At 39.6% G+C, this 24,475-nt stretch overlaps 1 protein-coding gene across 5 annotated transcripts in view; it reads right to left on the bottom strand.

Moving 5' to 3' along the window:
* svild (supervillin d) overlaps positions 1-24,475 on the bottom strand; it is a 182,998-nt gene that overhangs the window by 121,351 nt on the left and 37,172 nt on the right. For all 5 annotated transcript variants that reach the window (XM_084433449.1, XM_084433452.1, XM_084433453.1 and 2 more), the window contains exons 2-3: positions 18,558-18,994; positions 6,855-6,889 (exon numbers count right to left, since the gene is read on the bottom strand). In XM_084433449.1, coding sequence (XP_084289575.1) covers positions 6,855-6,889; positions 18,558-18,928 — 406 coding nt within the window. In that variant the 5' untranslated portion in view covers positions 18,929-18,994. The remainder of the gene's footprint in view (positions 1-6,854; positions 6,890-18,557; positions 18,995-24,475) is intronic.

Here is a 24,475-nt window from a genome sequence, read left to right as displayed (position 1 = left end):
TGGCATATGGTTTTGTTTTGGGGGATTATTGCTGCTCTCCCTGCTCTTATCCATGCTAGGCTGCATGGATGCGCAGGGAGTTCTCGCCCAGAACGGAACCATTCCGCTAGGGGTGTGCATTGGCACTGCCCTCACGATTCGATTCGATTACGATTCACCAGGTAACGATTCGATTCAATTCGATTCTACGATGCATTGCGATGCATCAAAATTCTACTGCACACAACAAGGCAAAATTTTCATCAGTCATGAGGCAATACAAGCAGTCAGATATTGAACAACAGATTTTATTGGCTGCTATGTGTGTATTATCACTCTCCTGTATCTTTGACATAAATGTCATTAAATAAAATAAAATTGAATGGTACAGGGTATTGGATATGACATTTTCAAACCTGAAAAAGAAAGCATAAATCACTGCTTTCAGTGCTTTGAATGAGAAATGTTTCTCTTCTCACTGCTTGAGAACCATTTGAAATTAAATTTCAACTTTATTGTCCAACTCAAGGCCAGAAAATAAACAGTGTAGGGTGTAACGGTTCACAAAATTCATGGTTCGGTTCAATACGATACACTTGTGTCACGGTTCGGTACGTTTTCGATACAGCAAAAAGAAAGAAATGCCAGAGAAATTTCCTTGATTTGTTTTTATTAGAACTAACATCATAAAGTATGACTTTATTTTTTCTTTGAGCAGTGATGGAGCTATAATTGACTCTTCTTAGGAGCATATAAAACAAAACAGCTCCTTGGAAAAAATTAAATGTAATATTTTGTGCTTATAAACAAATGTTTATTTTAGTTCAGATTAACATTTGAGGGCAGCAATGTTATTCATAATGTCGAAATAAATCCGACATAACGTTACTTGAAAGCATTATAGCCTACTATTCCTGCCAAACTTCCAAAGTTGCAGTTAGTGTTACTACAGTAAATCCATGGTGAATATTGCAGATCTGTGGACACTGGATAGTTCATTCATGTCACAATGTTTCTTCCTGGTTTCCACGTCAGCGCTGTTTGATCCGTTAATAACGGAGAAATGTGAATGTTTCTCACTAGATCTCGCAGCGATGTTATTACTTTAGTGGCGAGTTCAAATGCTTTCTTTACTGGATCTCTTAGCGTTGTGTAGTATAAGATCGGCTCGCGCTGCGTTGGTCCAAACTGATAAACAGTCCGTCACGAGTAGCTCAGTTTCGTTCCGCTTACATTGCGTTTGCCATTTGATGTTGTGGTCGCGCCAGCGTCTACATTATGAGCGCGCTCGCGACGCGCTTACATTTGAAATAACCGTTCGGTTTGAAAATGCGTGCCTTGTACCGAACGGTTTAGTACGAATACGCGTACCGTTACACCCCTAAAACAGTGACATAATCGATTATGGCACTTTGCCGCATCGATGCTGAATCGTGCATGCCCCGCATTGCGATGCATCGCCGAATCGATTATTGTTGACACCACTACATTCCGCCAATCCAAACTGTATGCTAATTGTCAATCATATTTGACGGTAGTGGTCCTGACAGAATTGATGTGTTTAACTGTCTTAAAAATGTAATCTACATGTCTGGGAATAAATCACTAATGCAATTATTTGTTTCATCATAAACCTGACTAATGAAATTACTGTGCAAAATTTCCTTGCTTTGTAATTCAGTAAATCCCTCCTCTTGTCATTCCAAATTCAACATCTGTGGGGTGTAGCCAACTGTACATGACTGTACATCATTTCAAACATTTTTCATAAATACCTTTCATTTCGTTAAGGGTTATATACAGTCCACATTTAAGTTGTGAATTTCGCCCAACCCTGATGACCCATACACAAAAGAAATGTATTTGAAATATATTTTCAGAATATATTTTTGGAATATATGCAAATATTTGAAATTGGCCCAATAAATATATTTTAGTTAAATATATGTAAATATATTTAGAAATTTAAAAAGTCAACATTTTCACAAACAAACAACACACTTTCAATTTATTTTTTGGGTAGACCATTTCAGCCATGGATGTGGGCATGGGAGAGCAGTGCTCTACTTCACCCACCCACATTTTTCCTACTGGCCGGGGATCGAACCGGCAACCCTTCGGTTACAAGCCCAAAGCCCTAACCAGTAGGCCACGGCTGCCCCTTTACTAACTTTATTGGCCTAAAATGACAATTTTATGTAGGAAACAACACACAGAATGCAGAGTTTTTTTTCCCTATTTTTACAGAATTGAATACAGATATTTAATAGTGTGTGTATGCAGTGTTAGACACTGAGTTCTATCTATTGTTTAAGTGCACTTCACTGTTGGAGTATCATTGTTATACTTGCATCATAAATATTGTGCATATTTTCAATATTTAAATTACTTCAGGAAAGATGTCAATAAAACAACAATAAATCTAATAAATGCACTTAGTGTTAGGTACGTGCCACCTAATATGGCCTAATAGTCCTAGGAAAGCAACTATCTGTCATTTTACATTGCAGTCATTTAAATGTAAGTACAGTATTTATTATAGCTGTGTGTCATAATACAGTAGTGAAATATGGTAGCCTACTGTTGTGTATTGGGGAAAAGGTAGAGGAATTACTATGATTAAAAAATACATTTTCGACCCTTCTTTAGCAAGCTAAACATTTTATGACCATATATTTTGTCATATATTTTAAATTACATGATATAAATGTAAATATATTTCACACTTAACGTCATATATTTTTGTTATATTTCAAAATATATTTCAAAATGATAAATATAAGTGGACAACGTCAATGTATTTGGAATATATGCCACATATATTTTTGACACTTTAAAATATATTTACATACAGAAGAAAATTATGTTTCTGCTCCTAGCCTAAAACCTTTATTGAGTATCTTATTTATATTCATGGCTTGTATGTTCAGTAAATTGTTCAACAAAACATAATATCGTTAGCCTCATAGCATAATTGCCTAAGTAATATTTTTTTAAAAAGGACTTAGGCAATTATGCTATGAGGCTAACGATATTGGGAAGTACGTTACATCACAGTAGTAATAGCCAAAATACCAACAATATTTTACAGACTTGGGTGAAGCAATAAAAACCTGAGAGGTGCATTTCTCATAAGTGCAGTTTTATGTGTGTACGATATGTCTGTGTGCATCCATCCATCTATTTAGCCAGTTGTTCTTTGTTTGGTCACAGGTTATAAAAACATGTATTGCTAATGTTTGTCTTGGATTAGCTCACTGTGCAGTGTGTAAGTGTCTGTGTGCAGTGATATATTTTGTGTCTTATTTTATAGTCCAGTATACCAACAGGGAGGTCTGAGAGTCACACAATACAAAGGATTACTGCTGTTGAAACCTTTGTCAGTCAAAATTGTCAATCAGGCCGCTCTCACGCCGTGGGTTGATTTTACAGTAAAATGGCAGCTGACTTCACAAAAATGTCCAACTCCTCCAGAGGCATCAATGATGTGGACAAATCCTAAAACCTGCTGAGTTCACACATTCAAATGAATGACCTCATTGCAAAATACTCTACAGCATATCAGAGAAGAAAGCACTAGAATATAGCACACAGAAACTGTGATCACTCAAACCAACCCATAAAGCAGGGGTACTCAAATTACATGGTTTGGGGGCCACTTTCAGACCTGAAAGTAGTCATACTTTTATGATTATGTGGCTTAAAAATGTGTCTGTTCTTACATGTAGCTGTGGTTGTTGGTTACTGAACATTTCAATTACCTTGTTTATTAAAGCAGTCATAAGTCATTCTGTAAGTGCAAAAAGGACCCTATTTACTTTAATACATATTCCTGGTCTTAATGTGAATGATTCATTCATTCGCATTATACTTTGAATATACCACAAACGCCAATATTTTATGTGATACTATTAACAATAACCAATAAAAGGACAAAATTAATCATCTATTACATGATGTGTTAAAAATAAAATGTAAACACTAAAAATAAATTATTTTAAGTGAAAGTATGAAAAAAAAGATTTTAATTTTGAGACTGCAAAAGATTATACACTCACCTAAAGGATTATTAGGAACACCTGTTCAATTTCTCATTAATGCAATTATCTAATCAACCAATCATATGGCAGTTGATTCAATGCATTTAGGGGTGTGGTCCTGGTCAAGACAATCTCCTGAACTCCAAACTGAATGTCAGAATGGGAAAGAAAGGTGATTTAAGCAATTTTGAGCGTGGCATGGTTGTTGGTGCCAGACGGGCCGGTCTGAGTATTTCACAATCTGCTCAGTTACTGGGATTTTCACGCACAACCATTTCTAGGGTTTACAAAGAATGGTGTGAAAAGGGAAAAACATCCAGTATGCGGCAGTCCTGTGGGCGAAAATGCCTTGTTGATGCTAGAGGTCAGAGGAGAATGGGCCGACTGATTCAAGCTGATAGAAGAGCAACTTTGACTGAAATAACCACTCGTTACAACCGAGGTATGCAGCAAAGCATTTGTGAAGCCACAACACGCACAACCTTGAGGCGGATGGGCTACAACAGCAGAAGACCCCACCGGGTACCACTCATCTCCACTACAAATAGGAAAAAGAGGCTACAATTTGCACGAGCTCACCAAAATTGGACAGTTGAAGACTGGAAAAATGTTGCCTGGTCTGATGAGTCTCGATTTCTGTTGAAACATTCAGATGGTAGAGTCAGAATTTGGCGTAAACAATGAGAACATGGATCCATCATGCCTTGTTACCACTGTGCAGGCTGGTGGTGGTGGTGTAATGGTGTGGGGGATGTTTTCTTGGCACACTTTAGGCCCCTTAGTGCCAATTGGGCATCGTTTAAATGCCACGGCCTACCTGAGCATTGTTTCTGACCATGTCCATCCCTTTATGACCACCATGTACCCATCCTCTGCTGGCTACTTCCAGCAGGATAATGCACCATGTCACAAAGCTCGAATCATTTCAAATTGGTTTCTTGAACATGACAATGAGTTCACTGTACTAAAATGGCCCCCACAGTCACCCGATCTCAACCCAATAGAGCATCTTTGGGATGTGGTGGAACGGGAGCTTCGTGCCCTGGATGTGCATCCCACAAATCTCCATCAACTGCAAGATGCTACCCTATCAATATGGGCCAACATTTCTAAAGAATGCTTTCAGCACCTTGTTGAATCAATGCCACGTAGAATTAAGGCAGTTCTGAAGGCGAAAGGGGGTCAAACACAGTATTAGTATGGTGTTCCTAATAATCCTTTAGGTGAGTGTATTTATCAGTGTTATTAAATTATAAGTGTTAATAAATATTAACTCTAAAGGTAATCTAAGTGTAAAAATAAGCAGAAAAGAGCATGTACAATTAAATATCCAATATCAGCCAATATCAATCAATCAATCAATCAATCAATTCCTTTTATTGTCATTGCATGTAAAATACAATGAAATTAATTAGCAAACCCTACGGTGCATCCACACATAATAACACCAAACCAATAATTAAGACACCATAAATGTAACACACTACAATACAGAAACTTGATAGATTCATGTAATTACACATTGTTGTCACAAACAAAGTGACCTTAACTGTAATTATAATCTATATACTTGAATCATGATTTACCAAAGTATAGTCAAAAGTTCAGTTCTTTGCAGTGTTGTTAAGTTATCTTACAGCTCTGGGTAGAAGCTATTCTTAAATCTATTAGTCCGTGATGCAGTAGATCTAAAGCGCCTACCAGAGGGCAACTGGACAAACAGATGATGTCCAGGGTGGGATGGATCCTTAAGAATGTTAGCTGCTCTACTCAGACAACGCACTACACTACCACTCAAGTATGGGGTCAGTAAGATTTTTATTTTTAAAGAAATTAATACATACTGAATATCATTCAGCATAGACACATCAGTTTCCACAAAAATCTTAATATAATATAATATCATTTATATCATATTTTATATTTTATGATAATAAAATCTCAGGTCTGAATATTAAAATGAGAAATGTTTCTTAAGCATAAAATCTGCATATTAGAATGACTTCTGAGAAATCACGTGACACCAAAGACCTGAATAAAGACTACTGAAAATTCAGCTTTGCCATCACAGATATAAATCACATTTGAAAATATATTAAAATAGAAATTCACTATTTTAAATAGTAATGATATTTTAGAATATTACTGTATTTTTGATTCAATAAATGGAGATTAAGAGCATAATAGACTTCTTTCAAAAACAAACAAAAAAATGTATTGAACCCCAACCTTTAGGTAGTGTATATCTAATATTTTCCAATGACAATTAAAAAAAATATTACTGACATCAAATAATATTGACAGATAACAATGTGATGCAGATATACTGTGAATCCCTAATTTATTGTATTTGGCCAGGAAACACCTCATCTATATTGTAAGCAAGTGACAAGGCAAACCTAGAATTCTGCCATAATGAACAAGACGTCTAAACTGGAAACAAATGACAACCAAATCAAATGTGATGCAACATACTAGAACTCATCCAATTTAGACAAATGAAACACGGAAACTCCCTTTCCTAAAAATAAAATAAATTAAATTAGATTGTGGTGTACAGGCCACTCGGGGGTTTGGGTCTACTTTGAGTATTACAACTTCGAACTGAAGAAGCTCTCAGCGGAACAGGATGGCTGTATACACAATTACACATGTGCACATCTGTGTGTAAGGCTGTTTGTGTGTTTCACTAGATTCTCTCCAGCTGTATGTGAGTACATCACTGTCTCTCTGCTCTTTTAAAAAGGGAGAGTGTGGCACAATTGAGGCAAGAGAAAGGAACTCTGTGTTTCACAAAGGGGCTCTTTGAAGCCAATGAAAGGAAAGGAGACTTACCCTGTGGCTTCTGGGCTTCCTCTGCTTCCAGTGGACTGTGTGTGAGAGAGAGAGAGAGAGAGAGAGAGAGAGAGAGGCAAAGACTAATGAGCTTATGAATTAATATGTGGCAAGCAAACAAAATATGACACAGCTGCTCCTGAAACCTAATCACCGCTTTGCCGCCCCTCATGGCATTTCCATTGTCCTGCTTAAGGCAGATAAGAACGGGAACTCAGTGGTAGATAAAAGCATGAGAAACCACACACTACACATAATAAATGATACACATTGGTAAAGGATTATTCAAGCACTGTAAAGACTAACAACAGGTCAATCTAGAACTTGTAAAGTCATTGTAATTTTCTTTACAGTCATGCAGGCTGTGTCATGGACTTTTTATGTAGCACTTCTATGTTTGGACATTAATAAAATCTGTGAAAAACAAATAAATCGTGAAAGGCACATATCTGAGATGAAACCATACATTTAAAAATGTGTGCCTTTTAGTTCATCAATGCTTTGAGGCCATTTCATACTTAAAAAAGTGATGTGTGCAGCTATAGGCACGTTTTTGGTCAGGAAAATCATAGGAAGTGGAAAATATACACACCAGTTATTTCAGCACATAGAGAAGTTATAAATTAGAAATTTATAGTTAGAAATAAATTAAGGCGGTGAAACGGAGTTGTGGCTCCGGCATTATTATTCCCATTTAATTATTCCCATGTGTGGTTTGTACACAGCTGTTCACAAGTATAAAGTACAAGAGACGCAACAATTACAATGTAACTATCATATTATGGTTAATATATAATAATATAATATATAATAATATATTTAATAAGATCAAAGGTATCTAATCTAAAAAGAAAATACGCTTTTCATATTAAACAATACAATAGACATTTATCATTTAGTTTACCGCTTTCAAATAAGAATTTATATTACTTAAATTTATAAGTAAGATACTTAATACATTTATATTTATATAAATTACACATGGATTTATTTTATACAAATCTATATAATCTGATATTATACAAATCTATATAATCTAATGTAAGGTAATTTATATTTATTTACAGTATATTATGTCATACCTTCTCATTATATCATACCTTAAACTTCTCTAATATGCACAAATCAAGCATCTGATAGACATTTGCAGGGTGTTCCAAAGGAACTTATTTTGTAAAGTGAAGTTCAACATATTTTCTCTATCCCGTGCTCAGTGAATAAGGAGCAGTGAACACTGCGAATGAACCCTGTTGATTGGACCCACAGCTGTGATTTATGCTGTGAAGCAGCTAAAGCCTGATGACTATAAAATATATATATATATGTGTGTATACAAATATATGTAATGTATATAAATGTACACGTAGAAACCATGTTAAAACAGGAATAGAAACTACTAAGCAATTCCATTTAATTTTAGAATGAAATTCAAGAAATAACAGCACAAACATGACCAGCAAAAATATATGTCATTATAAAACCACAACTAACAGGAAAAAACACGTTTTTATCAGACAGCACATATGAGTAGTGGCTTATCTACACCCAAGGCAAGCACAAAGAGCCATGAACTACCATAGTAGAGTACTAGTAGAGTTTTCTTTTCCCTATGAGAGTTCACCAAAGGTTGTGTTACAATGAGTCAATGCTCATACAACTGACATTTCTGAGAAACAAACAAAGCTTTCTGTGTTTTTAGAGTGTACAAGTTACTGCTAGAGGAGAAATATGGCATAAATGTGTAAGAGACACCCCACTGGGGGAAACACTTCTAAATAACATGACAAATTTAAAGGGATATTTACAATTTTTTTAGGTATCCAAAGATTTTCCAGAAAATTACAAAAATAATAAATGTAAATGCTTACATATTGTTGTTTGCAAATATCTTAAATTGTAATAATGTGTTTAGTCATATTGGTCTTGGTATGAAGTTTAGAAGGAAGTTCACCTTCACCCAAAAAATTAAATTGTCATAATTTTCTCACTCTCATGTCCTTTCAAAGGCACATTGCTGTTATTATTGCAGTGAAACACAAAACGACTTATGAAAAGATCTACAGTATTTTAAGATTTTTCAAAGTTCATCATGACCACATGGCGCTTATGGCACAGGTTTGATGCCATGGGAATTGGTTATGAGCATTTGAGTAACATTCTAATCTGATTTTATAGCTGCAGCAGAGGGGGGTGATTATCAGTGTGTGAGAAACAGACCAAATATAAGTTATTCAAATTTATGTTTGAATAATATATTCAAAGTATATTCTTTTTGGACCTTGTCAGCTCATGATCACCAACTGCTGCAGTCCTTTTGTGTTCCATGGTGACAAAATACAGCATGCAGTACAGTTTTGAAACAACATGAGGGTGAGTAAACAATGCTGATTGGCTGAAGACAATTTCTGGAAGGGCAAGAACTATCCTTTGCCCCAGGAATGTTCTGAAAATCCTAAATCCTAAAGCACGTCCAACCGTGGCCCTGAACCTGATGTGTTGGGTTTCTGAGAGAGGTCAAAGGACTTGGATGCACTCATCCTGGCCAACAGAAACAGAGGAAGAAATAAAGGAAAAAGATGGAATAGGAAGTTTGGGAAGGTCAAACAATAAAATTCGGAATAGAAGAACGTAGGAGAGAGCGAAGAAAATGAAAACATTTGATGAAAGAGTAGGTAAGGGGTTGAAACAGCATGACCCAACTCATTCATTCATAAAGAATGGCCTTGATATTACAGCAGCCGGCAGCTGAACCCTATTAGACATGCTGGATGTGTTTTCAGAGGACAGAATTACACAGGTACACATAATCCGGTTATATATTGCTTCCCTCCCTACCAGTCATTTAGCACATCTCTATTGGGATCCATTTTAAAGAGATTCTTATCATTTAGTATATCTCATATTTTTAATTGAACTCTAAAAAATTATTTTTACCAACACTGTATTTTTAGCTTTCCTTTACCTCGAGGTATTGTGTCAGATAATCAGCCCAACATGGCTGCATTTGTTATAACACAAAACAGATGAGCAAAAAAAATGTAAAAATCCTACATCCTTTCTGTTACCTTATAACAGTCAAAAGTTTGGAAACATCTACTTGTCAGAAAACACCCCCAGAGTCAGCGAGAGCAGGGGAGGTTGATGACTCACCGACAGACTACATGGCTACTGACCCAGGAACGTAACAGACAAGAGAGTGATGATCAACAAGACACCTGAGATGACAACACCTACTCCAGAAATTAAGCTCCAGAGTTGTAGATGTGGCTGGACCAAGGAAACATCCTATGCAGGCCTGAGAAGACACCAAGGCTTGAAAAAGTGCTTGCTGTCAGAGCAACAGGTAACTCGCATTGACCGTTACTTCTTATGAAGCAGGTCAAATAAGTCAAGTGAAGTTCAGCAGAAGGACCAAAATCAAAGTCTGCAGAACATCAATCCCCCTGTTCGAGAGGAAAATGAGGAGCCAAGCATTAGAGATGCACGGTTGACGGTTACAGCCACGGACTCCGCGGATAAACCGCGGGTCGGGCGGATGACGTGACGAAAAATTATATTTTAATTAAATTCGGGCGGGTGGCGGGCGGTTGAACCAATCAAATGAAAAATATATGCAGCGCCCAATCAGCGGATGGCGGGCGGTGCGGTTTTGAAAATTGGTCAAAAACGTTGGTGCGGATGGATGGCGGACGGATGATGAGTTTTGTGATGCGGTTGCGGATGAAATAATAGCCCATCCGCGCATCTCTACCAAGCATAGTGGTGCCCCACAAGCCCAACCTGCCGCAGCCTTCAACCGAGAACAAGATTCAGGGGCGAAAACCACAAGTCAAGTGGCCAAAATCCTGTGAGAAAAAGGAGTCGGAGACGATTGACACAGACATCAGAAACCTCCTGGGACAACTGAGGGGAACTGCAGTCAAGAAGCTGGAGGCGAATGGGAGACCTGATTTACAACTATGGTGCAGAGTGCTTTCTGCCGTCCCAAAGCACTCTGCACCATAGTCAAGGAAAGAAGGCAGCTGAAAAAAACAATGTAAAAAGGCTCCAGAGGAGGAGGAGGAGGAGGAGGGAATTAGTCTGCTACAGGCAGAAATTAAGAACCGACTGGCAACCTTGAGGAGAGCTGAGAATCTGAGAATGAGGTGTAAAATGAAGCAGCAAGCAAGATCAAAGTTCTTCAAAGATCCCTACAAGTTTGCAAAAAAACTTTTTATAAAAGGAAAAAAGTGGCAAACTCAAAACATCAAAGAAAGATCTGGAAACGTACCTCAAACAGAGCCACACTGACAGCCAGCAATGCGGACAGACAACTCTTCCACCCAATATGCCACCGAAACACTCCCCAGAACATCAGCTGGACATCAGCCCCTCCAGGTGGAGCAAAGTGGAGAGAATTGTACGTTGGGCAAGAGCTGCATCCTCCCCTGGGCCCAATGGAGTCCCATACCGGCTTTATAAGAACAAACCAGAGGTATTGTGCTTTCTATGGAGGCTGATGAAAGTAGCATGGCAGAAACAAGCAATTCCAACTGCATGGAGGAGGGCAGGAGGCATCCTAATCCCTAAGGAATAGGACTCTGTGGACATCAGCCAGTTCCGCCAAATCAGCCTCCTGAACGTTGAAGGCAAAATCTTCTTCAGTGTAATGGCTCACAGGCTGACAGCCTACCTGGAAAAGAACTACTACATTGATACCATGGTGCAGAAAGCAGGGATTCCAGGCTTCTCTGGTTGCTTGGAGTCTTAGAGTCTACACACAAACATGATATGGAATCAAATCCAAGCTGCCAAAAAGGATGGAAGAGATCTCCATGTTGTGTTCTTGGACCTCGCAAATGCCTTTGGGTCAGTTCCTCACAATCTCCTCTGGACTGCATTCCACTATTTCAGCATCCCAGAAGCAATCACCCGCCTCGTCAAATCCTATTTTCAAGACCTACAGCTATGCCTGACAACTGATGAGTGTACCACAGCATGGCAACGATTAGAAATAGGAATAATGGCATCTCACCTCTAGCGTTCAAGATAGCTATGGAGGTCATTCTCCGCGCATCTTGGTGGGTAGTAGGAGGTCAGAAGCTCAAATCTGGTCTTCGTCTCCCTCCCATCAGAGCCTATATGGACAATATGACCATCCTCACCACAACCAAGGCTTGTGCTAGGTGACTGCTGAACAAGCTACAGGAGAACATCCAGTGGGCCCAGATGGAAATAAAGCCAAGAAAGTCCAGGAGCATTTCAGTCGTCAAGGGGAAGCGGTCGGAACAGCGGTTTTATGTGAGCAAGGAGCCTATACCAACAGTGGCAGAGAAGCCAGTCAAGAGTCTTGGACGTTGGTACCATAACACCCTCAAGGAGACAGAGCAAGTAGACCAGCTTAGGCAGGACAGTGGACACCATGCGCTGCCTTGAGAGTATCAACAAGACCATGCTCCCTGGCAGTCTAAAGCTGTGGTGCCTTCAGTTTGGGCTACTACCCAGAATGATGTGGCCTCTTACCATCTATGAGGTACCAATCTCAAAGGTAGAAAAGCTGGAGAGGTTGGTCAGCTCACTTGCCAAAAACTGGCTGGGACTCCCCAGATGCTTTACTAACATCGGACTGTATGGAAAAGGCATCTTGGAGATTCCTGTTTCCAGCCTTGCAGAAGAGTTCAAGTGCTCTAAAGTAAGGCTGGAAATGACACTAACAGGGTCCCGTGACCCATGTGTTTCCCAAACAGCTCCTACCCTGGTGACCGGAAGGAAATGGAACCCAGCTGCAGCTACTCATCAGGCGAAGTCAGACATCAGGGACAGAGACATCACTGGCAATGTGCAACAGGGGAGAAGAGGCCTTGGCCTTGGAGAGAGCAGACCATCGTGGCATAGGGCAGCTCCAGCTCAGCACCGACGGCTGGTTGTCGAGGAGGTGCGTCGTCACGAGCAGACAACGAGGTGTGCAAAGGCTGTTTCACAAGCCAAGCAAGGGCAGTGGATGAGATGGGAGGGAGTTGAGAGGAGAAAGTTCTCTTGGAGGGAGCTGATGGGCATGGAAGCATTTCACATCAGCTTCATCTAACGTGCAACGTACAACGTCCTGCCTTCCCCCTCAAACCTCAATCAGTGGTACGGAGAAGACCCGACGTGCCCCCTCTGTCCATCCCCCGCAAACCTCAAACACATTCTGGTTGGATGCAAGACAAGCTTGTCACAAGGCCGCTATACCTGGCGGCACAACCATCAACCATGTCCTTAAGTGCCTAGCAGCTACCTTGGAGAGCAGACGGATAAAGATCAATGCCCCGCCTCCTCCATCATTCCATCCTTCATACGCAAGGGAGTTCATCCGAGAAGGTGCAAAGACAGCCAAAGTCCATTCAACATCATACATCAGCCAGCTCGGAAGGGCTCGAGACTGGAAGTTGGTGGCAGATCTGAACCAAAGGCTTTACTTCCCTTCTGAGATCGCCACAACAGACCTCAGACCAGTCCTTGTGCTCTGGTCCTCCTCACTTCACATCGTGTTCATCATTGAGCTTACCGTTCCCTGGGAGGCTGCTAGGAGGCATTTGAATGCAAGAGCCTTAAGTACACCGAGTTGGCAGCTGATGCTGAGCAACGCGGATGGAAATCCAAGGTTTGCCCAGTGGAAGTCGGCTGCAGAGGCTTCGTGGGCAAGTCAACCATCAGGATGCTTAAGAAATTGGGATGCGAGGCCAAACCCTACGCCAAACCATCAAAGCCCTCTCAGGTGGGACACCAGCTGCTGCCGACGAGCCCTCTGGAGGTGTTGTGGGCCTCTCATTGAAACACCAGAGAAGGAGGGTGCCTACCTGATGACCCCAATGAAAACCCCCATTCTCATCCCACTCAGCCACCACCACAGTGAGGAAATTACTCCGATGGATGCATCGTCACCACTCATACATCAGACCTGTCACCACCACAGAGAGAAAACCACTCCGATGGATGCATCGTCACCTCGCATTAGGGCTTTGACTCCGAACTTCGTTATTCGAATATAATTCGAATATTTAAAAAAATAATGATATTCAAACGAATATTAGGCATCCTTTAATATTCAAACCTGTTATGGGCATTATTTTTTGTAATTGTGTTTGCTTGTAAACGTTGTTTTCAATTCAGATTCTGAGGCTTTTTCACACCTGGTAAAGTTGTGAATCGCGAGCTCATTAGCAAGGCTATTATTGGTCATCTGGGCTCCGGTAGGTGACGTTAGCGTCCTGGTTAGCGCCTATTTTGTATACCAAAACAATGGGCGCGCCAACGCCTACAACAACCACGCCTGACGAGGAATTCGAAATCTACACTCCTGACAATTTGAAAAGCAACGTGTGGCGCTACTTTGGGTTACCAAAGAAACAGGGAAAAATCACAAGTAAGGACAAAGTCCTTTTTTTTATATAAAAAAAACAAAACAAACAAACAGTTGTGACTGTGTTTTTCTTCTGAAAACATCATTGCCTGCCTATTGACATTGACTGATACACTGCCCTCTGGTGGACAGAACATATACAACTTAAGTTTGATACCAATACAGGTCTTACTGAAGGCATTTTAATGGCCAAAATATTATTAATAAATATTCGAATATATTCAAATATTAATAAACAAACGAACTTCAAATATGATTTTTGGGCAAAAGTCAAAGCCCTACCTCTCATACCTCAGGTCTTAAATGGGATTGTTTCACCTAGTCCTAACTTCTTCAGAATGAGGTGGATCCTCAGGTGCTCTTTAAACTGTATTGACTAAGTTTACATGCATGCTGGTGCTGGACAGTCGTTGGCTGCTTTTCCTTTATTATCCGCTCCAACCCATCCATTTTAATTTAGTTTTGAAATGAAACAGCATAATTTTAGATTAAAAAGTCATTCAGATTTTTGACAAACTTTTGGTAGTACAGATTTGCATGGTAATTCAAATTAAAGGTGCAAATGCTCAAAGATAACACCTCTTTGATCGAGTCAAAGATTACCAAGGCAGAATACAGTGAGGGAAATAAGTATTTGAACACCCTGCTATTTTGCAAGTTCTCCCACTTAGAAATCATGGAGGGGTCTGAAATTGTCATCGTAGGTGAGAGTCACTGTGAGAGACATAATCTAAAAAAAAAAAAATCCAGAAATCACAATGTATGATTTTTTAACTATTTATTTGTATGATACAGCTGCAAATAAGTATTTGAACACCTGAGAAAATCAATGTTAATATTTGGTTCAGTAGCCTTTGTTTGCAATTACAGAGGTCAAACGTTTCCTGTAGTTTTTCACCAGGTTTGCACACACTGCAGGAGGGATTTTGGCCCACTCCTCCACACAGATCTTCCCTAGATCAGTCAGGTTTCTGGGCTGTCGCTGAGAAACACGGAGTTTGAGCTCCCTCCAAAGATTCTCTATTGGGTTTAGGTCTGGAGACTGGCTAGGCCATGCCAGAACCTTGATATGCTTCTTACAGAGCCACTCCTTGGTTATCCTGGCTGTGTGCTTCGGGTCATTGTCATGTTGGAAGACCCAGCCTCAACCCATCTTCAATGCTCTAACTGAGGGAAGGAGGTTGTTCCCCAAAATCTCGCAATACATGGCCCCGGTCATCCTCTCCTTAATACAGTGCAGTCGCCCTGTCCCATGTGCAGAAAAACACCCCCAAAGCATGATGCTACCACCCCCATGCTTCACAGTAGGGATGGTGTTCTTGGGATGGTACTCATCATTCTTCTTCCTCCAAACACGTTTAGTGGAATTATGACCAAAAAGTTCTATTTTGGTCTCATCTGACCACATGACTTTCTCCCATGACTCCTCTGGATCATCCAAATGGTCATTGGCAAACTTAAGACGGGCCTTGACATGTGCTGGTTTAAGCAGGGGAACCTTCCATGCCATGCATGATTTCAAACCATGACATCTTAGTGTATTACCAACAGTAACCTTGGAAACGGTGGTCCCAGCTCTTTTCAGGTCATTGACCAGCTCCTCCCGTGTAGTTCTGGGCTGATTTCTCACCTTTCTTAGGATCATTGAGACCCCACGAGGTGAGATCTTGCATGGAGCCCCAGTCCGAGGGAGATTGACAGTCATGTTTAGCTTCTTCCATTTTATAATGATTGCTCCAACAGTGGACCTTTTTTCACCAAGCTGCTTGGCAATTTCCCCGTAGCCCTTTCCAGCCTTGTGGAGGTGTACAATTTTGTCTCTAGTGTCTTTGGACAGCTCTTTGGTCTTGGCCATGTTAGTAGTTGGATTCTTACTGATTGTATGGGGTGGACAGGTGTCTTTATGCAGCTAACGACCTCAAACAGGTGCATCTAATTTAGGTTAATAAATGGAGTGGAGGTGGACATTTTAAAGGCAGACTAACAGGTCTTTGAGGGTCAGAATTCTAGCTGATAGACAGGTGTTCAAATACTTATTTGCAGCTGTATCATACAAATAGTTAAAAAATCATATATTGTGATTTCTGGATTTTTTTTTTTTAGATTATGTCTCTCACAGTGGACATGCACCTACGATGACAATTTCAGACCCCTCCATGATTTCCAAGTGGGAGAACTTGCAAAATAGCAGGGTGTTCAAATACTTATTTTCCTCACTGTACTTCTTGACAGGCTGTAAAACTGGGTGGTGCTTTCTGGGATAGTCCTAAAATGGTTCAGGTCATACTTAGGAGGGAGAGGTTATTATGTGAGTATAGGAGACCATAAGTCTGAGTGGACATATATGACATGCAGAGTCCCTCAAGGCTCAATTCTTGCGTCACTCCTGTTCAACCTGTATATGCTCCCACTGAGCCAAATAATGAGAAAGAACCAAATTGCTTACCACAGCTATGCAGACGACACACAGATCTACTTAGCCCTATCGCCTAACGACTACAGCCCCATTGACTCCCAGTGCCAATGTATTGATGAAGTAAACAGTTGGATGTGCCAAAACTTTCTTCAGTTAAACAAAGACAAAACTGAAGTCATTGCATTTGGAAACAAAGATGACGTTCTCAAGGTGAATGCATACCTTCAGTCTAGGGGTCAAACAACTAAAAATCAAGTCAGAAATATTGGTGTGACTCTAGAGTCAGACCTTAGTTTCAGTAGTCATGTCAAAGCAATAACTAAATCAGCATACTATCATCTGAAAAATATTGCAAGAATTAGATGCTTTGTTTCCAGTCAAGACTTAGAGAAACTTGTGCATGCTTTTATCACCAGCAGGGTGGATTATTGTAATGGACTCCTCACTGGCCTTCCCAAAAAGACCATAAGACAGTTGCAGCTCATACAGAACGCTGCTGCCAGGATTTGGAGCAGAACCAGAAAATATGAACATATCACACGAGACCTCAGGTCTTTACACTGGCTTCCAGTTACATTTAGGATTGATTTTAAGGTATTCCCTGCCTGTTTGTCTCCATGGTTACATATTGATTAGAGTCCTCATTTTAGGTGTGTCTAGTTAGTTTCCCCCTTTTTTTTGCTCTGTGTATTTAGGCCCTCTGTCTCAGCAAGTCCTGCATTGTTTAAAGGTGCAGTATGTAAGAATGACAACTAGTGGTCTAAATAGGTACTGCAGTTGAATTCAAAATATCTGAGATTGTGGTTTCTCCCGCCACCTGCTCCTCAGACTGGACAGCACTCACAAGGGTTGCCAGTTTGAGCACACACAACAGGAACGAACGCAATGGACAATGAAAATTGGCAAATTAGCAACGTGCAGTATCACAGACCCAAACAATAACAAACATTCCAGCCTGGAAAGTTTTACATTTCAAAATAAAATAACTGGCTGTAAGTGGTTTTCAGATAAACGAGTATGTGAACTTAGCATGTTTCTTCAATATATGCAAACATATTATGGTATTTTTATGCTTTAGTAAAGTGAAAAAGTTACACACACCACCTTTAAGTGCTATGTGGTGGTACATTCTCCTAGATTTTCTCCTGTTTGGTGTGTTGAGTATTATATTAAGTCTCCTTGAGTATCTCCTTTGTTGTGAGCTTTATTACAGTCACCTATCTGTGACAATAATATAATATAATATAATATAATATAATATAATATAATATAATATAATATAATATAATATAATATAATATAATATCATATAATATAATATAATATAATATAATAACAAATAGTTAATTTTATGAATTTATTAGTTGTTTTTGATTGCGGATTTAATCAATCAATCAACTAAAAGATTACTTGGAATCGTTCACAGACCGGCAGTTTGAGACCAATTGATGTAGAGAATTATTGATTGCGGATTTAATCAATCAATCAACTAAAAGATTACTTGGAATCGTTCACAGACCGGCAGTTTGAGACCAATTGATGTAGAGAATTAGAACCAAACAATGAAGAGAAAGTTCTACTCTGTTCTCCATACAAGAACATTCCAAACTGGCAGAATTACGGCGCCTATCCAACCCCCGCACATTTGCTTAAATCTGTTTGTAATTGCCCAGAAATGAAAAACAATCCATGTTGACTGAGTTTCTGTAAGTTTAAACCAAAACAAAAAGCTCAGATGTCAAAACAGCAGGATGTTTCCTGGTGTAGACCTCTGCATGGCTCAATCTCCCTGACTATTCAGTTCCCAATGTCTAAATGCTTCCCTCAGTCTGAATTTACTGAGCAGTGAAATGTGAGATCTTTGTTAGTCTCTAAATGGTCAATGGTCATTGAGACTCAAACTCACCTGTGACATTGTTGTGAACTTGTTACTTTGTTGCTGTGACTAACAAAGATGTTAGAGGATGGTGTGGCATCTGTTTTGGCCTTTCCCTCAAAATTGCTCCTGTCTCCTTGCTCTCTCAGAGCAGCGTTATCTTTATTGTACTGACTCAGTCCAGAGGAAACATCTGTCTTCTTTTGCTCAGAGCTGGGCACTGCATCTGAGGTGTCTGTGGTTTCCCGGTGTCTTTCCCTCCGCGTGTACACGGATGAACTTTCCTCCAAGTTGGCATACCGTTCAGACAGCTCCCGCCTTCTCTCGGCCTTGTAACGGGCGATACGTTCAGCTTTGGATTCCAGAGATGAGCCTTGCAAAGAGTCCACAGCATCCATCATCTCTCAGCCCAGTTACACGTTCTTGCTCACTTCCTAGTGGACAACAAGTCTGCCGATACCATTCCACTGTTGAGAGAGACGAACAAAATGAGATGTCTGTTCTTAAATAATAATAAAAAATGCCTTTAAGCACTGAATGAAACAACAGTACGAACAAAAACATGCAATTGAATATAAAACACTGGCACAATCACTAACACTTGCACTCTAATCCTTCCCATGGCAGTTTTTTGTCAGTCAGGACCTGTCGAATGAAAGCCTGCAAAAGGAGAGAAGTGATTGGCTGAAACTTAAAACACACAGAACTCGAACACCTGCCCACATTGCTGTGATTCTCATATTACCCTTAACAGCCCCAGAGAAAGATAAAGAGAGAGAAATTAGCACCAAAGTGCACTTAAAGAGATGGTTCGGAGTAATTTCAACCTAGGGTCCTTTGCACCATGACCTCGAGTCATAATACTAAATACTAAAATACAAAAAATACTTAAACAGTACATTTTTAGTCTTCAGTTTTCAAACCTGTCCTGCAGGACCCCCAGCACTGCACATTCTGCATGCCTCTCTTATTTGATACACCCACTTCAGAGCTGTGTTCGAAATTGCCCCCTATACCCTCATTCATGACTCCACTAATATAGTTCACTTGAAGGAGTGAATGAAAACAAGTCAATTCAGACACTGAGTGTGCCGGAAGGGCTGCCGCTTTGCCGACTAATAATCATTTGAAACTTAGCATACTAGCAGCTCCAGTAGTAATGAAAAGATTTATCTTGAACTCTGTCATGGAAACTAGCATGTATAATAACCTTTATTAAAGTAATCAGTTAAAAAGGAATTTATACCTCTATGATGTTACGCTGTACCCACATTGAAAAATGAATGGATGGATGATTCAGATGTGGGCGGCATCTTCTGGCAAAACGCGGGAATTCATTCGGCACGACTCTCACAGTACGTTATGGGTATTCCTTAGCCGCTGAGCGTACATTGGTCGTTCACTCACAGGATTAAATAAGTGCACTCGATAACATCCACTATGGTTTCAGGCACCACTGCAAATAGCTGCCCCCTCAAATAGTGCCCTATTTAGGGTATAAGGGGCAATTTTGAACACAGCCCTGGGCTCAACGGCAAGAGAATACCCATTATGCACTGGTTGCACCGAATGAATTCCCGCGTCTCGCAAGATGGTGCCCGCAGGTGAATCGTCCATCCATTTTCCAAGCCGCTGGTCCAATGTGGCTACAGTGTAATATATCATACAGGTATAAATACCTTTTTAATTGATAACTAAATTGTTTAATTAAGGTTTATACATGCTAGATTCCATGACATAGTTCCAGATACATATTTTTATTACTACTGGACCTGCCAGTTTGCCAAGTTTCAAATGATTATTATACAGCAAGCACAAACTATGCAAAAGTGGCAGCCCTTTTGGCGCACTCAGTGTCCAAATTCGCACACTATTTTTCATTCACTCCTTCAAGTGGACTACATTAGTGGAGCAATGTAGGGAACACTGAATGAGGGTATAGGGGGCGATTTCGAACACAGGCCAGCTCTTGCAATCTCTACTAATGAGCTGATGAGTTAAATCAGGTGCAAGTTAACTTAACACAGTTATCAAAATGTGATAGTCATGGCAAGGCACAAAACCCTATTTGGAATGTTCTAAATAGCCAGCACCTTATGAGGAATTTTGAGTGTCATATTATTACATAAACACTTCATATAGAGTGCCAATAAGTAAGCACATAAGAAAATAAATAAAATGGCAATATACAGTATGTATCAATGTCCAAAGAAAATATATATGAAATGTGTCAAAATATTTACTTATTGACTTATTTCATGATTTATTTATTTAATGATAATTTATTGAAAGAGTTATTTATTATTACGGCACTCCAAATCCTCTATAGCAACTCACATTTGATTTCAATACAGTTTGGAGTCAGCATCTTGCTCAAGCTAATGGTTAGATACCCTAGTAAGTATAAAATTATTACCGTTCTATCAATATTTCTGAGAATTTAATGACTTATTTTTTTTCCACTGAGCTTGTTGCAGAAGGTATCTTATAAGGCAACATATTCATTTAGCATCGTATCAATGTGTGCATGGGTGTGTCTAAACAACTATGGATGATGGAGGCTCTGATTTTGCTGTAGAACTCTATGAATTATGAGCTGGTGAGGGTGTGTTTGTGCTAGTGGGGGTTTGGGGATACGAAGAGAAGTTTGCATGGCGCTCCTGGATTCCTGCTGCTGGGTGCAGGGGTTAATGGTCCACATCTGGGACCTCACGTTTAATAGCTTCCACACGGAGCAAGGGCGAAAGGGAGAAAGGTAGAAAGAAACAAAATGGATGTGGTAAACAATAATTGGAAGGGAAAGAATAAGTTTGTGATAGAGTGCAAAAAGAGAGCAAGACGATTGCTACTGATAGAGTATTGAAGGTGAGATAAAACATGATAATGGGACAAAGGAAAATACAGATGGAGGAGGGCGTGGAATGGCAGGGAAGAGGAACAAGGTAATAGTGGAGTCACAGATGAGATTACATCATTTTGAGAGGAGTCGTAATCTCCCATGAAAAAAGACAAATGCAACACATTTTCTCTATTTCTATTGTTAGTGAGTTTTCAGAACATATTTTCATGTTTTTATGCCATCAAGAGCTGCTGTTGATGCAAATGGTCAGACATTATAACAAATCATATAAAAAAAAAAAAAAATCCTGGTAATTTTCCTTTTTTGGGGGGGGTTTGAGACCAGCAGATTTAAAGAGCCAGTGCAAAGTAGGCTACATACATCATCACAGGGACATTGAGCTCCAGCCATTTTGTATTTATCTGGACATTTATCAAGGTTTGGTTACAAAGCATGAAGTAGCCTAATGATAAATATTCCCTACCCTTAAAGTTTAACCTACTGCAGAAGGTAAAATGAATATATGATCATCTGAGAACGTCCTACAGTAACAGGGTCCAGGAGACATCATACAATCATTATGTTGATGAACATGACCAAAAATGCCAAAAACAACTGAACCCACAATTCTCCTTCCAAGGGAGAAAATCCCACGAGAGGCAAAACGGCTCACGTTGGCTCTATGATTAGAAGTGTGTGTAATTCTACAAGCCATCTAGGGGTCCACGTGCGTTCCTTGTTACTACCTATAAAGGAGTGCTTAAACCAAGAACTCACTTGTTTGGAAAAGTACACATTTTTTTTATAATCAAGAGCAGAATACATTTGGAAAGACCCCGCATTATAAGTTTTGTGCTTATAATGCAGGGAATTCACGCAAACATTTTCTGCAAAAACAGTAAGAGTGAGCGCTACAGTGTCCTCTCTTTCCCTCTCATTATGACAACTAAAAGTGAAATGCACACTTCAATAAAAGACTTTCCAAAACAACGTTCATAATAAATGAAGTGTGCTGCTGGTGCAATGTTTGTGTCTAATGCTATGAGGGAGAACACTTATCCATAAAAACACCTCTAGTATTGTTACATACAGCGATACTGGTTATACTCAGTACAATCTACCAATGAAAAATAATCAGGTAAAAAAAAAAAAAAAAAAAGAGAAACTATGACCAGCAAATTTGTAAACAGCAATTTCCAAATCAGTTCCTAGTTCCTACATGTCTAACCAATTGAACAGCCATAAATAATGTGTTATATGAAGAGTTGAGAGCCAGAGTTCTTTATCAACAGAAGTCAAAGAATCAATGACTCCTTGTGTGAGAAAGGGGAAGAGAGAAGAATGAAAATCATCATAACAATTTTTTTGACTGATTTTAGCAACAAAAAAAAAACCTTGATTAACATAAGTAAGACCCTTAAAAAATAATAATAAATGGTATATAAAAAAAATGCCAAACAGCTTCTGACTAAGTTCTGCTCGCTCTGTTTCTTTAAAGTTACGCAACTGAGTAATCAGTGCTTGTGCAGACAAGCAAAGTCAAAAGGCATTAAAAACACTTTCAAAAGACAGAAGAGCTGAGCAAATGCACTAAATATTTCAAAGGCTGAAAACACTTTCTGAATGCTTTAAAGACTCAGTGGAGGAAACCCGTGTCCAAATATTTATTGATATATCACAAATAGTGACATCACGTCTTTGATTTCTAGCCAGATAAAGCCCTGAAGAACTGTCCAGGTATTTTCTTTTTAACCAATCAAAAAAATCGTTTGAGATTCGGGAATATCTCTGATTGGTGGATCTCACATCTGGTCCCGGCGGGTCGTAATACAAATCAACAGTTATATTTAGCTTGTGCTTTATGTGTTTTTTTTTGCACAATGACAAATTTTATTTTAAGTAATTAACTCCGGTTAGACACTTGCATTCAAAAGAATATGGGGTTTTGTTTGATTGATAATGTACACTCACCTAAAGGATTATTAGGAACACCATACTAATACTGTGTTTGACCCCCTTTCGCCTTCAGAACTGCCTTAATTCTACGTGGCATTGATTCAACAAGGTGCTGAAAGCATTCTTTAGAAATGTTGGTCCATATTGACAGGATAGCATCTTGCAGTTGATGGAGATTTGTGGGATGCACATCCAGGGCACGAAGCTCCCGTTCCACCACATCCCAAAGATGCTCTATTGGGTTGAGATCTGGTGACTGTGGGGGCCATTTTAGTACAGTGAACTCATTGTCATGTTCAAGAAACCAATTTGAAATGATTCGAGCTTTGTGACATGGTGCATTATCCTGCTGGAAGTAGCCATCAGAGGATGGGTACATGATGGTCATAAAGGGATGGACATGGTCAGAAACAATGCTCAGGTAGGCCGTGGCATTTAAACGATGCCCAATTGGCACTAAGGGGCCTAAAGTGTGCCAAGAAAACATCCCCCACACCATTACACCACCACCACCAGCCTGCACAGTGGTAACAAGGCCAAATTCTGACTCTACCATCTGAATGTCTCAACAGAACTCAAGACTCATCAGACCAGGCAACATTTTTCCAGTCTTCAACTGTCCAATTTTGGTGAGCTTGTGCAAATTGTAGCCTCTTTTTCCTATTTGTAGTGGAGATGAGTGGTACCCGGTGGGGTCTTCTGCTGTTGTAGCCCATCCACCTCAAGGTTGTGCGTGTTGTGGCTTCACAAATGCTTTGCTGCATACCTAAACTCCTAAACTCTCTAAGTTAACAGTGTGCATTAGTGAAATAAAAGACTAGAAGACTAGTAATTTGAACTTTTTGGAGCTCCGTCGAATTAATTCAGAAACCTTGTTTTTCTTCTTTACACTCTTTTACAAACGAACTTTTTCATTTTTATAGCGTGTGAACATATCTGGAATACTATTCTCCTTAAAAAACAATCGGATTGCTCTGATATCGCTACATATATCCAACCTTTCGAACTTCCGCTACTAGCCTTAGCCCGCTAGCATTACACGCGTGGTCGCGCCTATCGATCGACTTATTTACACCCGTATCACTGAAAGCTATAATTCGCCATTATAGCACATCTGCTATAATGGCGAATATAACGGATGTGTGTCTAACGT

This window comes from Rutilus rutilus (assembly GCF_951802725.1).
Source record: "Rutilus rutilus genome assembly, chromosome: 16".
NCBI lineage: Eukaryota > Metazoa > Chordata > Actinopteri > Cypriniformes > Leuciscidae > Rutilus > Rutilus rutilus.
This window is presented reverse-complemented; position numbering and strand designations above follow the sequence as displayed.